This window comes from Notechis scutatus, chromosome 15, assembly GCF_049901735.1.
Source record: "Notechis scutatus isolate UNSWTSFEM ecotype Mainland chromosome 15, rNotScu1.2, whole genome shotgun sequence".
NCBI classification, from domain to species: Eukaryota; Metazoa; Chordata; class Lepidosauria; order Squamata; family Elapidae; genus Notechis; species Notechis scutatus.
The window spans coordinates 8,312,244-8,328,381 of NC_142023.1; the positions used below are offsets into that span (position 1 = coordinate 8,312,244).

Genomic DNA, 16,138 nt, shown 5'->3' on the forward strand with positions numbered 1-16,138 from the left:
AGCTGGAGCCTGTTCCCAGTGTGCACATGCACAGAGCTGCCAGGAGAAGGGAACAGCTAAGGAACAAGGGCCGACTCGGGAGTATAGGCACAGGTGGACGGTGAATGGCCCATCCCAGAGGGGTGAAAGGGGAGTGGTGTTTGCAGGAGACAATTAGTTCAAGTCATTTGGGTGAAGATCTGTTCCTGCCTTCTTGCCAAGTATTGTCTGCCACAGTGTGGCGTCTGGAAGATATCGGCCTGGCAGCTCTCCAAGCCGGATAAGGTCTGTGGTTGCAATTCACCCTTGAAGGACTGCTGGGACTTTGCTGGATGTGAATGAGAGGAGTTCACATTAGCCTAATAAAAAAAAGGGGTTTTGCTGGGACGAGGAGTCTGCTTTGTGATTTTGTGAAGCCTCGGTCAGAACACGAAGCGTCTGCCAGAAAACAACCAAGGGAGCCCCAAGGACTCCTCATTTCAACACGGAGCTACACAAGTTCTCAGATAGGTTTACTATTCCACCCCGCAATCCATTTCTCAATCTCATCAACTTAAGGAGCTGCCAATGTCGCTCCGTTGATTGAAACTGAAACGGAGACGCTTCTGCCCATGTAAACCATGATGGGCATCCAAGCTTTTGGCTATGGTCAAAGCACACTTGACGTGGTTACCGTAGGCTTCCGGCCTTCCTTCAGCAACGTCTTTCTTCTCAGGGGGCCTTCCATAGTCACCACCCCCACGGAAGCCCCCGATCTGCAACTGCAGGCACCTGCTGGGCTGAACCAAGAGACGGACACAGGTTTGTGGAAATTAGACGATTCTTACATTACGACGGCATGCAAAATTCATACGGATGGAACCCTTAGCTCGCGCAACCTGTCTTCTATATTTGAAGACCTGCCTTTGTAATATAAGACTTGGTATTTTAGGGCCTGCGAAGTCCTTGGTGCTCTCTGAGCTGGGTGGTTTCTTTGCAGACATTTTATGACCCATCTAGGTAACATCATCAGTGCTGGAAGGGAGTGGGCTTTGTAGAAAGGGAGAAAGAAGAGGAGGAGGAGGAGGAGGAGGAGTGTAGGATCATTGATGTTCTCTTAGCTGGGTAGTTTCCTTGCAGACATTTCATGACTCAACTAGGTAACGTTATCAGTGCTGGAAGGGAGTGGGTTTGGAAGGAGGAGGAGGTGGGGGGGATAGTAGGGACATTTCATGACCCAACTAGGTAACATCATCAGGGCTAGAAGGAAGTGGGGTTTGCTCTCTGTTTATATACTAGTGACCTGCCCTGTCAGTGCTGGCAGGAGTGTTCTTGGTGGTCCTTTTGATTAGGCTGTTGTTTACCGTTGGCTTGTTTGTCTGAGTTGGTAGTTCCTTGATTGGGGTATTGTTGACTTCTTCATTGTTGGTCTAGGGTTCATCTTGGTGTTACTCTCAACTTACCTAGGTGCTGGTTGCTGGTGAGAAGATATTTGGGTCTGTTTGTTTCCCGATGATGTTACCTACTAGACTACTGAAATGTCTGCAAGCAAACAACAAATCTCAGACAGCACCAAGGACAGCGCAAACCCCGCTTCCTATTAATACTGATGACGTTACCTAGTTGGGTCTGCGAGAAAACCACCAGGCTCAAAGAGCATCAAGGATTCCCTCCTTTCAACGATGCATTACAAATATTCTCTTCTAGAAGTACTTTAGTTCAATCACAATGAAACCCCACTTACTGACAAAGTGGGGGGTGTATGAAATGCAGCTTTTCCTGGCTGGTGGCAGCGCTCACAACACCACTGTGCTTGACGACTAGGAAGCCAAATGGATCCTAACTTTTCCCCACTTTGGCAGGGAGGAGATTCTAAGCAGCAACTACAATTGTTATTAAATATATACAAACACTCAATGGTGGACAAGAGTGACGTTTTCCCAGTTGGAACTGCCTATTAACCGAGAGACAATTGATCAAACCAATGGGCAGAATATATGAGGGTGCATTAGTAAAAAATAAATAAATGATGGTTTTGGTTTTTTTAGCACACTAGCCAAGGCGAGGAATTTTTTTAAAAAAAAACGGTAAAGGTGTTTGAAAATATTTATTCAAAAGGTAAAAGAGAATGAACGAAAGGTAGAAAAAAATAAGGGCTGAAATGGAAAATGGATTGGAGAGAGGGATCTTTTCCAAGGCGGGAAATCTTTTTCTCCCCCACGGAATTCACGACATCTTCAACTGCCGGAGGAATCTCCAAAGCCAAAAGCTGAGACCAGCAAAAGAATTAAATCATGAGGATGAGGAGGATGAAGAAGAAGAGGAGGAACAGAGGAAGATATGCAAACTGGCGCTGGGAGGAACAAATGTTTTTTTTCTTTTTCTTTTGGCTAACCTCGGACAAACTGACTAGGATGATTGCAACACCTCTGCCCGCCCCACAATCTGCTCTTTTTATTCTTAAGCCACATATATGTACTAGCTCGATACCCGTGCTTTGCTACGAAACTATGTGGTCGGGCTTAGTTTTTGGGGAGGAAAATAAGGGGTGGAAAATTCTGCCTCGGCCTACCAGCATCCATCGGCATTCATCTGGCTAGTATACTGTTAGTGTGTGAGAGAGTTGAGGGCTGTTTGGAAACTGAAACAATATTTGCTGTGTCAGCAAGAAGGAGACAGCCAGGAGCCTGGGCGTGGCTTAGCTTAACTGTTCTGTACTAAAGCTGCCTGGTGCTCTGAAACTGAAACTAAAACTGAACCTCCTCTGCTTGTGTTTTATATTTGGAAGAGATTTCTTTCCAGGTGGGGAGAGGGAGTAGAACTCCTTAGCCATTTTTATTCAGCATGTTTATGCGCAGCGTTGCACGTAAACATGGCCCATCCTGCTTCTCGGAGGGGAAAAGCATAGAAGTGAGTAAAAATGTGGTTTTTTTTAAAAAAAACCCACTCCTTGTAACATGAGAAGGAAGTCACTGCGCAGATGGGGAAACAAAAATGACAATGCTTTTGAAAATAAGGTCTGAATTAGCAAGGGAGGGCAAAAGAGAGGGTGAAAATAAGATTTGGCCCCATCGTCCAGAGAGAGAGAGAGAGAAAATAAAAAGAGAGACAGACCCACCACCTAATTGTACCTGTAGACACAGCTCCGACTTCTGGGTGAAGTCCGAATTGGCACCCGCCAGTTGGGCCCCAGCGTGGCATACAACCGACCCCTGTTTACACGAATTCACACGTTAAGTTCTTTAGTTAGCAGGCAAGTCGCGAGGCAACCTCCCCCCCCCCAAAAAAAAAATTAAAGCACACAAAAGGAAAGGTGGGCCAAACACCATGGAATCACGGCTACGTTTCTCACATGTGTAAAGTTAAAGTAAGATGAGCGTTGGGCGGGAATTGGAATCAGACGCCCGTTTCTCAAGTGTGTAAACTTAAAGTAAGATGAGCGTTGGGCGGGAATTGGAATCATCCGTTTCTCAAGTGTGTAAACTTAAAGTAAGATGAGCGTTGGGCGGGAACTGGAATCAGACGCCCGTTTCTCAAGTGTGTAAACTTAAAGCAAGATGAGCGTTGGGCGGGAACTGGAATCAGACGCCCGTTTCTCAAGTGTGTAAACTTAAAGTAAGATGAGCGTTGGATGGGAACCGTTTCTCAAGTGTGTAAACTTAAAGTAAGATGAGCGTTGGGCGGGAATTGGAATCAGACGTCCGTGAAGAAAAAGGAGTTGTTGTTGAAGCTTCCCAAGGACTTGGAAGAGCAACTTGCGAATGAAAGGGCTATTTTTGGGGGGTGAGAGGTAGGAAGAAAATTTGCCTGGTCAGGTCGAAAGGCAAAGCTGGGAAAAACATCCAGGAAACAAAACACACCCCTAAAACCAGAAGAACCATGGGGAGCGTTCAAAATCCATAGCAAAAAGAGCCAAGAATGAACAGGTGCGACCTCCCATTGAAAGCAAAGAGTGCTTTTATTCTAGCTGAATAAACCAGGAACAGTCAACGGCCCTGATGGTAAACAGACACGGTTCCTCCCTTTGAAGACATCAAAACTCTTGTTCTTTAATACTATTCTCCACCCACCCTTCATCGTGTGCCGTTTGGAGAATAAATGAAGCCATGCATTTTGACCAAATTGCCTCTCCAGCTGAGTGGTTGAGATCAAAACAGTAGCTGCTTAGGCAACACCTCACCAAGGCAAACAAGATTCTTCAGAGACAAAAAAAATACCATTTGAATGTACGATGGGATATACATGGCAAGGTGTATACACGCCACCACGTTTACACTTCTTATTATGGAAATAGAATCAGGTACGGAAATACAATAAATCCCTGATAGAAAACCAAGAGAACCAAGATTTGTAATTATAATGTAAAAATATAAAAAGCGCTCCTCCAATCTCAGACGCACCAGTCAAACTTAGCTACCCAAATGCCCAAATGTTGGTCTCCAAGCAAATAAAACAGGCACAATTTTGATTCCTTGCCGAATAAAGCAATCTTAGGCAGATATCTCAAGTTTCAGTTAATTCTCCTCTGAAGTGAGAATCCAGAACTTTGGTTCAAAATCTCTGAAAACTGGAGTTCCTGTCTTCAAATTCCAAAAGGTACTTCAATGTTTTGTTTTATTTTTTTAAAAAAATCAATCAAATTCAGACCTGTCACTTCTCGGTTAAGAAATCAAGATTTTAGAGGGCAGGAAAGAGACTCTGAGGTAAGAAATGAATCTAGAATCACAAAGAGCTACTCAAAGGGGGCTTACCTGGAGCCCAGATGCAGGTGGAAAAGGAAGCAGAGGGAGACTGTGGGTTGCGATTGACAATGATCAAATATTACCTTTGGTGCCAGCACAATGAGAAATTTTGCACTCTAGTTAAACCAGGTTTGGAAGTATTTATTCTAAAGCTCGACGCCGCTGGAAAATCTAGTGTGCTGCTGGAGGCAATGCACACAAGAAACGATTACAAAATTCACAGTACATTCACAGCCACAGAGAAAGAAAATGTACAGCAACCCTTCTCATTTCTTTGCGCAACCCCACAGTCTGAATTCAGGGCATTCAGATTATCCGAGACTTTGGTTAAATGCAACTCATGTCCCATCCATTCCTAGTCAAAGGCAAAGCTCACCTTTCCAGCCCCGATGACGGCTCTTCGCTGAATTCTGAACTTTCACTGCTTTCTGTAAAACAAAGGGGGAAATATTTAAAGCAGGGGAAGGGGAATAATAATAATAATAATAATAATAATAATAATAATAATAATAATAATAATAATAATAATAATAATAATAATAATAATAATAATAATAGTTCAAAACAGGTCTATCACGTCCCTTACAGAAGCCAAAAGATCTGGTACTCGGTTTCATGCTGTTGAAATTCCAAGCCACAAAAGGTTGAATGAATGAATGAATGAATGAATGAATGAATGAATGAATGAATGAATTCTTTATTGGCCAAGTGTGATTAGACACACAAGGAATTTGTCTTGGTGCATGTTGTATATATGTACAAATATTTTAAGGAAGCTTTAAAGCTATCCTTATTTTCGCCATGTTGCATGGGGAGAAGGGGATTTATTGAAAATAAATAAATTCGCAGTTTAATGCAAGTACATCTCAATTAAAAAAACAAAAAACCTTTGTTCCCAGACAAAAGAGACAATAAAGAGATGTTGGATTTTTCCTTTCATCAAGACAAGAACTGACAGTTTGGTGTCATGGAAAAACAAGCAGATGATTATCTGAATATGGAATGAGGGTCTTTTTTTCTTTTACAAATCAATGCAATCCTGTTAAATTCACCGGAAGGGAATTTAAAGTTGAGTCTTTAACGATGAAATGGCCTTTCTTTTCTTTTTTTTTCTTTTCCCAAACGGAGTAATTTAGATTGTTGGTTTGTCCATCGCTCAGAAGCATTGTTGAGCGGTAGCCAACACAACTACTCCTCCTTTCCCTGTTCAAGAAAGCTAAATTATAAATGTTGATGTGGTGGCTAGGGAACATCATTTGGGGTTGATGGATTGATGGACTAGAATAGATGATATGGAACGATTAGAGCATTTTCCACATTTGGTAATTGCATTAAACCTGTTGCACGGGTAGTTTTGACAAAAAAACTCATGCTGCGGTAGACCAACTCCAAGCCATCCAAGACACCAAGGATCTCTCTCAAACCAACAGCTTCCTCACTGTCTTTCCTGCTAATTCTACTTTCTAGAACACAGGACCATAGAGCTGGATGGGACCTCAGAGGTCTTCTGGTCCAACCCCCTACTCAAGACAGGAGACCGTAAACCATTCTGGACAAAGGGTTGTTTCGGTCTCTTGTAAAAAACCTCCAGTGGTGGAGCATCCACAACTCCTGGAGGCAAGCTGTTCCCTACTTCTAGCCTGGTTCTCTTGCTAACCAGATACGTGCAGCCAACTCTCTATTTCCACTGAGTATGGAAGAGCTCCTTCCAGCTAAGAGTATTGTATTCTTGTATTCTTCCTGCCTTCTGAGCAATGCTTTTGAGATGACTAAAACTTGCATTTTCTCCAACCGTTTCTCGGTTTTACCAAAGGGCCACCACAACTGGCGCCACTTAACAGCAGGAAAACGGAAATGGCTCCAAGCTTCAACCGCTATATTTTATCACAACGGTTCTCAGCCTGTGGTCTTCCTTTAATCAGGAGAGGAAAACAGGAGCTGAGGGTTTGGAGTCATGGCAAACCAAGAGGATGTCCCTGCTTGTACGGACGATCATCTGACTAGGGGGGAGGGGGGTGAAGGTCTTTAAAAGTCAGTGCAACCCCGTTAAATTCACCGGAAGTCGAATCTTTAACGATGCAAGCGGGGTTGCTTTTACAAACAGAGAAGCTTGGATTTGGGGTTTGTTCATCGTGTCTAACCCTGCTTGGGTGGGCGGGAGCGCAATGTCATACATGAAGGCTTGAGGAAATGTCAGGATTTAAATCTTAAGACTCTGGAGTCGGTGGCCACAAAAGTGCTTAGAAGGGGTCCACGGTGAAGAAAAAACGGAGAATCTATCAAGATTGAATGGAGACAAGCAACCAAGACTCACGCAATGTCCTCCAATGAGCGGAGCTGTATTCTGAAGCTACCCATGCCTATCTAAAACAGGAGAATTGGGTCAATCTCTGGTGTTAGAAAACCAGGAATCTGGCAGCCCCCTTTCCAACCTTAATTCACAGGCACCCACTTGGGCGATCTTAATTTATAGCTCCAACTAACAATGGGGATTCTCAGTCATCCATCAAGTCCTGGTTGTCCCAAAGGTGTTTTTTTTCCCCCCAAGAGGCAACTGGACTTCCTTTGTTTTGCTTGGAAGGCATTTCGCTTCTCATCCCAGAAGCTTGTCCAGTTCTTCTTCTTTTATTTCAGAGCTGAAGAACCTCCTGGGATGAGAAGCGGACCGTTGGCTGTTCTCAAAGACCCTGCCCGAAGTTGTAAAGTTGAGGGCTCCCCCGATCATCTGGTCATCCTGGGGGGGGGGGCCCTCTGGATTCCAGGGCAGAGGAGATGGGAAGGCCGAAGCGCCCAAAGCTGCTTCTTCTACGCGGATACTTACCTAGAGAAACACCGTTGGTGAACACAGAGTTTAGCGGGTGGTTCCTGACAGGGCTGTGAGATTCTAACACGCTGTCGTCCAGCAGGTGGCGCTGCTTCTCTGTTGGGAAGGTGGCGCTTTTACTTTCTACTACACTGAATTGACACATCATACTGGGAAAACGGGAGGGGAGAAAAAGGAAGGAAGGAAGGAAGGAAGGAAGGAAGGAAGGAAGGAAGGAAGGAAGGAAGGAAGGAAGGAAGGAAAAAAAGAGGAAAACATTTTCTTTAGATCATCTGGTAACAGCCGTTCATGCTCAAAGTTTTGCCTGCCTGGATTTTATTGGGGTGGGGAGTTCTTAAGGGTCAGGAAGTCCTTAGGGCAAAGATCTCACCTCACAATCAGGAGGTTGTGAGTTCAATCCTAGGTAGAGGCTAATATTTGGAATAGACTGTCCTGCTCGAGCAGGGGGTTGGATTAGATGGCCTCGAAGGTCCCTTCCAACTCCGTTATTCTATGTTCTACAAGCCTGTCATCTCCTTCTTAGGACTTCGTTCTAATGATCCATCCTCCCAAAATTGACTTGTTTGTTGTTTTTTAAAAAGCAGATACTGGTCCAATCTAGATGGAGACTTCGGCCTTTACCTAACAGAATAACAGAGCTGGAAGGGGCCACAGAGGTCTTCTAGTCCTGGCAGGAGACCCTAGACCAAAGGTCTTCCAACTTGGCAAGCTGAAGACTTGGGGACCTCAACTCCCAGAATTCCCAAGCTAGCATCACTAGAGGAGGAAGAATACTGGGAGTTGAAGCCCACGAGTCTTAAAGCTGTCAAGTTTTGAAGACCCCCTGCTCTAAACCCTTCCAGACAAATGGCTGTCCAGTCTCTTCTTAAACACCTCCAGGGTTGGAGCTCCCACAACTTCTGGTGGCCAGCAGTTCCACCGGTTAAACGCTGGGAAAGCAACGTGCCTTCCCGTTTCTAACGCTAAGCTGAACGCACACATTCCTAACTCATTTCTTTCAGGCCAGTTGGGCACCCGTAACATGGGAAGAAACATCCTTGACTTGGGTAATCAAAGACAAATTGGAAGGTCCTTTCTGGTAAATCGGCCAACTTTCAACCGGGAAGGAGTGGCGCCACCGCACAACGGTTGCCAAGACCACAGAAGGGGGAATCCTAAGACGAACGAGTTACTGAGGAACCAGAATCCTTGCAAAATCCCTACGAGCAGTCCTTGTCTTGTGACCACAACTCAGCTCCGCATATCTGTCACTAAGGAGGAGGAAGGGCTTTGTGGAGTGAGGTTTGCCCCATTTCACGACCTCACTGGCCACGGTGGGGCGGGTAAGTTAGGAACCCGGTTGTTACAGCGAATCTGGCCTCCCCCAGTGATCTCAGGGGCATAGCAATGGTCATATGTGTGAGCCAGTTGCCAAGCACCTAGCACGGGGACGGTACAAAGGCCCGGTGAAGAACAGTCGTAAGTCAATCCCTTTTTTCAGCGCCGTTGCTAAGTTTTGAACGGTCGCTAAAACGGAGGGTTGTAAGTCAAGGACTATCTGCGGAGGGAAGGGGAGGGCTTCCTGGCTGCCTTTAAAAGAAAAACAAAAAAAAAACCCTAACTAAGCTGCGCGCTTCAGTGCAGACTGCAACACCCACTTGTTTCCAAGGCTGTGGCTCTTCCTGTGCCGCGGTATAGGAGGGGTGTGCATGTTGGCCGCTACCGAGGCATCAGGACAGGTGGGCCTCCTGTTGAACCTCACAGCTGCCGACACTTCGGACGGACCTACAAAACAGACACCAATTAATGCTACGCTAAGTATCAGGAAGCCTGTCGCTCAAGGGCGCCGTCGCTTTCTCCCGGGAAATAGAATAGAATAACAAGAGTTGGAAGGGACCTTGGAGGTCTTCTAGTCCAACCTGCTGCCTAGGCAGAAAACCCTACACCACTTCAGACAAATGGTTATCTCATCTCTTCTTAAGAACTTCCAGTGTTGGAGCATTTACAACTTCTAGAGACAAGTTGTTCCACTGGTTAATTGTCCTGCCTGTCAGGAACTTTCTCCTTAGTTCTAAGTTGCTTCTCTCCTTGATTGGTTTCCACCCGTTGCTTCTTGTCCTCCATTCGGGTGCTTTGGAGAATAGCTGGACTCCCTCTTCTTTGGGGCAGCCCCTCAGATATTGGAAGACCGCTATCATGTCACCCCTAGTCCTTCTTTTCATCAGACTAGACATACCCAGTTCCAGCAACTGTTCTTTGTATGCTTTAGCCTCCAGTCCCCTAATCACCTTCGTTGTTCTTCTCTGCACTCTTCCTAGAGTCTCAACATCTTTTTTACATCCTGGCGACCAAAACTGAATACAATATTCCAAGTGTGGCCTCACCAAGACATTATGAAGCGGTATTAACACTTCAAATGATCTTGATTCTATCCCTCTGTTGGTGAAGCCTAGAACTGCGTTGGCTTTTTTGGCAGCTGCTGCACATGGCTGGCTCCTATTTAAATGGTTGTCCACTAGGACTCCGAGATCCCTGGAAAGCTGGAACATTTCCTGGAGGAAGATGAAGACGACACGGGAGAGAAAAGAGGAGGTGGAGTGTTGGGAAACTGGGAGGGGGAGTCAAACAGGGAACTAGCTTGGAGTCGTCGCATGGCTGCCAAGGGGCAGAAAAGGCTGGTGTCAACCCTGAAGTTGGCCTAACGGTGGCCGTTTTTCTTTTTCATAACTTTCTTCTAAGGGTTTTCCCCTGCCTGGCTTCAGGGATGAGACACAGCCTGGAGCTAAGAGGCCGGGGAGGGTGTGCGTATAGAGATAGTTGGGGCTGTTGCAGTCAAAATAAAATTATTTCCCCTGGGAATCAAGGACATTTCTGCAGGTATTTGGGCAGAAAATATGGAAAATGCCCAGCAATTGGACTGTATGCTGATTGGGCCAGGTGACTGGAAGGAACCTTGGAGGTTGTCTAGTCCAACTTGTGCAAACTCTTCTTAAAAAAAAAAAAAAAAACCCAACCCTCCAGGGTTAGCTCCATAAATATCTTTTAATTAACTGAAACATTCTGCGATCTTGAAAACCGCATTACCTATCCCTTTGATAGCAATAGTAGTCTACCCCAACAATACACAAAAAAATAAATGAAAAAATGCGATGCCAAGGCCAGAGAGAGAGAGAGAGAGAGAGAGGGAAGGGTTTCAGGTGTGACCATCGTTGTCAGACAAAAAACATATGCTTTGAGTTTATTTGCAAGACCGCTTTGCCGGTCAAAAATGCAAAGCATCAGTGTCTCGTGGGGAGAAGAGGTTTTACAGGAATTTGAGCCAGACAGATGACAATTCTGGAAATTGGAAGGTGGTTTCAGAGCCAAGAGGCTAAATATTTGTAGCCAGCACGCACTGGAGCGTAGACAGAAAATAACGTTATCGCATTCTTCGTTGACTTCCTAAGGGCCGTGCGGAACCAACAATTGGTCAACATGATGGAAGCAAAAACAATGGCCTATTGCGCGTGCAAGGGATAAATTGATTAATGATATATAAAGGCAAAGATCTCTGTAATGGTAGCTTAATGTTCTGACGTCAGCAGAGGCTGACGAAAGCTTAGTAAGTACATTGAATATAATTTTGCAGAATGAGTTGGAACATGCAACCCCTATGCCTTTCTCAGTTTCATCACAAGCAATTTTCCTGCTTTGGTGTATGTGTGTGTGTCTGTGTGTGTGTGTAATATCAACAAAGGATTAGATCTGGGTGACTTGGGAATTGCTTCCAAATGGAAAATGCCCAACCCTGAGTCAACAATAGTCCTCTTGACCAACACAAGTCCAATCCAGTTCTTTTATTAAGGTTCACTCTGCTAAAAAGTTCCACTTTGCAAAACTGGGTTTTAAGGCCTGACAATGCTTTTGATTTTTCTACCCCAAAATCTGGGCTCTTGGCTGGCTTCTACAGCTGAGCACTTTTCCAGTTCCACAATAATAATAATAATAATAATAATAATAATAATAATAATAATAATAATAATAATAATAATAATAATAATAATAATAATAATAATAATAAAAACAACTACCATGGTAAGATGGGCCCATCACTTTGCTAAGTATTGTTGTAGATTCCTTTGTGGAAATTCCCCCGAGGGGGGAAAGAGAAGTGGGATTCGGATCCAGACGGTGACTAATGCATTAGCCTACAATCCTCTAGCAGAAGGATGATCTCAGTGCGCCTGCGGAACTTTCTATAAGTTGCCTTCAATGATTTGTTATTTAGAGAGAAGCTAAGGAGACACTGACGCGCCACGTAGAGATCAACAATCTGGATCATGGTTTATGCTTTTTAATCACAGTGCTTCATGCAAACACATAAATGAGGAAGACACGTCTCCACGTTGGAAGGTATTTGCTTCAGTTTCCATTCTAAAGAGAGTCAAAGATATATATAGTCTTTTAATGACCCCATAATCCCTTGCGGGGGTGGAGTCTGCGCAACTGAATGGAACTGAGTGTTTACTGGCCGGATGCTCTTCCTGTCACCAATGAGGAGTTTTGTTCAGCAGATAGATTCTCAGTGTGTCCAGAGAGAGAAATACTTGCCTCTTCCCAGGATCGAACTCACAGCCTACTGATTGTGAGGCGAGAGCTCCGCCTCTAGGCCACCGCACCACTCCTAGTCAAAGGTATATCCTTGCCTCTATTTATTCAAAACTTTTGGTATTGTTTCTCATCCAGCATTATCTAAACGTGAGTTTCATTATCCAACGCTAAAGGTCAAATTCACATCCATTCGTGTTTATGCCAGAAGGCTGTATATATATATATATATATATATATATATATATATATATATATATATATATATATATATATATATATATATATATAAACAAACAAAATGCAAACAAAATGAACTGCAATGGAGTAAGGGCGGCTTTGTTTGCCAAACGGCATGCTTAATTGCCTTTGCAATTAGAAAATTAATGGTGTCCAGCTCGAAGAGATGGAAGTTTCTAAATATTTAGGAGTTGCTGGGAGTTTGCTTTCAGTCTTCTGCGAAAGATGATCTCTGCTGAAGCCAACTTATTCCGGGACCAACAAGCTGAACCTTTCACTCAACAGGCGCAGCTGTCGATACAGGCACAAGAGTTCGAAATGCAGTTTGATCTATATTCCTCGGAATTATACTTCATGTTTCTCACTGTGTGTGAAATTCTGGGACTTGGCTGGGCTCGCACGACGATCTGCCAACTTGAAATACTGACAAAAAAACTCATTTGGGCTCCTTGAGTCCTTGCTGGTGTTTGTTTCCTCTTAGGAGAAAGGCCTGGTCTTAATTTTGACTTTATTTAATGTATTTACGTGTCAGACTTATTTGCTGCCTACAGGGGACTCTGGGTGGCTTAGAAGCATGAAAAGCCAATAAAACATTGAAACGATAAATGATTAATAATAGTAAGAATTGACACCATCGGCATTGACAAAATCCTCATCGGTCAATTGCAGAAGGCAGCTTTGCTTGAGACAGCTTACATCTTATTGATTAAAATCTTTAACATATTCACATCTGCCTCTCCCAGATCCTTGGGAAGGACTTGGATAGGTAGACAAAAATGCCAAATCCAGTTTGAATATCTGGATGACTGTCCGGCCAGCCGTAATAATATTACTTGGACGTTGTGGTCTTGACAAAATCCCTGTCGGTCAATTGCAGAAGGCAGCTTGACTTGGAACAGGTGATATCCTGCAATTATACCTTTAAACATCATCAAACACCCACATCTGCCTATGCCAACTCTTTGGGAAGGACTCCATAGGTTGACTCAGCCTTCTCTCCTTCTGAGGTGGGTCAAATGAAGACCCAGATTGTTGGGGGCAAGAGGCTGACTCTGTCAACCGCTTCGAGAGGGCTGGAAAGCACTGTGAAGCGGTATATAAGTCTATGGCTATTGCTGTAAGTTTGCCACCTGGAGTTATTTGTCAAAATAACTGATTATGTTACCTAGCTGGGTCATGAAATGTCTGCAAGAAAACAAGCAAGCTTAGAGAGCATCGAGGATCCCCCCTCCACCCCAAGCAAAAGACAGATATAAAACTGTTCTCCAACCTTGGAAGACAGCAAAAAGCTCTCCGGGGTTACCAAAGATTCAGTCTCTAATCAAGCTAAGATTGGAGGGTGGAATTGAACGCTCAACTTCTTTGATTCCTTCCTTCCACTGTCATGGGGGGCTTCTGGAGACAACGAGGCTGGTAGCTTTGCTGAAAGACAAGCTTTTAATGGGCTCCTGACTCCTTAAACATTTCCCACCCATCCCTCCTCTCTCCTTGCTCATCCGAGGATAAACAACGGGGATTATATTTTCTTTTGTTCTTCCACCCTGCCCCTTTGGTTTCAAGCCTGCCGTTCCCCCAGACATCTTTTAATTTTTTTACACAATTGTATGTCAATTGTTCTGGGAACCATTTCGTTTGAACAGAGAGGGGGTGGAAAATGCTTTGTGCATCAAACAGGAATAGTTTCCCCACTCCGTCTACTTCTAGGAGACATTATTACAGCGAACACATGCTTTTTCAATCGTCGTTTTCATACACAGGGAGGAAAAAAGGCAGTTTGCTTTTTCGTTAGCCCTCCACGTTACTCTCAGGACAATGCTGACGTCGACGTGAAAATAATACGCAGAAGGGACAGCGTTGCTTACGGAGGGTTTTATATTGGGAGGACTGGAGGGAAACCCAGAAAAGCTGATCGTTGCACTTTAAAAAATTGTGGCAGGAACATTTGGAAAAAGCTGACCACGAAGCATTACTATCCCAAAGGATTCTTTCTGGTTACTTTCCTTTGCATAATTTCCCCATGAAATAATCATCCAGGGGCCTTAAACAAAGAGTAACTTATGTAATTCTTTAGTAGGACTCCTGAGTGACAAGTAGGAATTCAGTAAGTTTTCCCTAATAAAATGAAACAGATTAATCCTAGACCAACAATCAAGCAGGAAACAATACCCCAAAGAACTCCAACCAACACTAACGGGGCAAGTCACTTGTGTATAAATAGGGAGCAAACCCTACTGCCTTCAAGCACTGATGATGTTACCTAGTTGGGTCATGAAATGTCTGCAAGACGAGCAAACTTGGAGAGCACCAAGGATTCCACAATTTCAACACTTCTCTGCTCTATTTTAGTTTGAATGGGTAGTTCTGCCTTCCAAGTTCCTTTAAACCCTATCAATGAACTACCAAGGGAGTAAACCCCACTCCCTTCTAGCACTGATGATGTCACCTAGTTGGGTCACAAAATATCTGCAAGGAAACAATCAAGCTCCGAGAGTGTCAAGGACCTCACAGTCCTCCTCCTCCTCTCCACAAACCCCACTCCCTTCTAGCACTGATGATATTACCTAGTTGGGTCATGAAACATCTACCCAAAGACAACCGAGTTCAAGAATTAGTTCAGAAAGAAACAGTTCATTAGAAAAAGACTGAGAGGCAACAGCGGATTCATTTATGGGAGGATTCTGTCATTTGTGTCCTTTCACAACCATTTGGGAGCTGAGATAAGTCAACATATAAGGTTTTGGCACTGGTGAGGGACAGGATTAGAAAACTCAAGACTAGAATGACCAAAGGCCATTCATTATTCTGTCGTGTCCTGGAATAGGAGAGGAGAATTTGCTGTGGGAATTCTGGCACTGCCTACTTGAGGATGAGTGGAGAAGAAGCTATCAAGGAGGTGAGAGCGAATGAGACAATCCTGGCCTGCAGTCAACGATTGGCAACTCAAAAATCCCAGAACAAAGCTATTTATCAGTCACCATGGCTACCTCTAAAGTAAACTGCATAGTTAAATGTCAGACCAGTTGTTTACACGGAAAAAAAAAGACGCTTTCCTTTTGGTCCAAAGTGAAGGAAGTTCCATCCAGCTTATGTCATCGGTCTAGCAAATACCCCAACTGGCCAAGGGTTGTTGTCTCTTTTGAAATGACTCTTCCCTATTCCTTAAAAAACGAAGCAGAGACAACCCCCCCCTCAAACAAAAAAAAAAACAACAACAACATAAAACAGCCCCTTCTGAGTTTGAACTTCAGGTCTAATTCCAGAGCCAGACATACCAAGCCTGACTAGGTCAACGTCCATCTCATTGCAACCACTCAACTTTCCAACGAGAAGAAATTTGATCGTCAACATTCACCGAGCGATAATGGGAAAGGAGCTTTCTCTGGTTCTGTGTACGGGGCCTAAACAGTGTGATGTGGCTTCACACTGTTTCGCCCCAGAGAACCAGGAAAAACAAAAGGATCTCTTTATGGCTGCAGCCCTGGGGGGAAAAAAAGGAACAGATAACAGATAATCAGAGCTGGAAGGGACCTTAGAGGTCTTCTAGTCCAACCCCCCTGCCCAAGCGGGAGACCCTACACCATTTCTGACAAACAGGGTACAGAACAACTGAGTTGGAAGGGACCTTAGAGGTCTTCTAGTCCAACCTCTAGCTCAAGCAGAAGATGTGATGCCATTCTGGACAAATGGTTGCCCCCATTTCTTGTTAAAAGCCTCCAGTGACAGAGCACTTATTCTTATTGGAAACTTATGATTATTCATGGACTGCAAAACTGATGCAAAGGCTAATATCCAGATACATTTTGCGTCC

The 16,138-nt window shown here is 44.2% G+C and overlaps 1 protein-coding gene across 1 annotated transcript in view; it reads right to left on the reverse strand.

Moving 5' to 3' along the window:
- The window catches only part of RALGPS1 (Ral GEF with PH domain and SH3 binding motif 1), a 75,371-nt gene that overhangs the window by 7,896 nt on the left and 51,337 nt on the right, over positions 1-16,138 (reverse strand). Inside the window, exons 11-15 of the mRNA XM_087944274.1 lie at positions 9,162-9,288; positions 7,522-7,673; positions 5,077-5,128; positions 3,090-3,170; positions 653-758 (exon numbers count right to left, since the gene is read on the reverse strand). Coding sequence (XP_087800400.1) covers positions 653-758; positions 3,090-3,170; positions 5,077-5,128; positions 7,522-7,673; positions 9,162-9,288 — 518 coding nt within the window. The remainder of the gene's footprint in view (positions 1-652; positions 759-3,089; positions 3,171-5,076; positions 5,129-7,521; positions 7,674-9,161; positions 9,289-16,138) is intronic.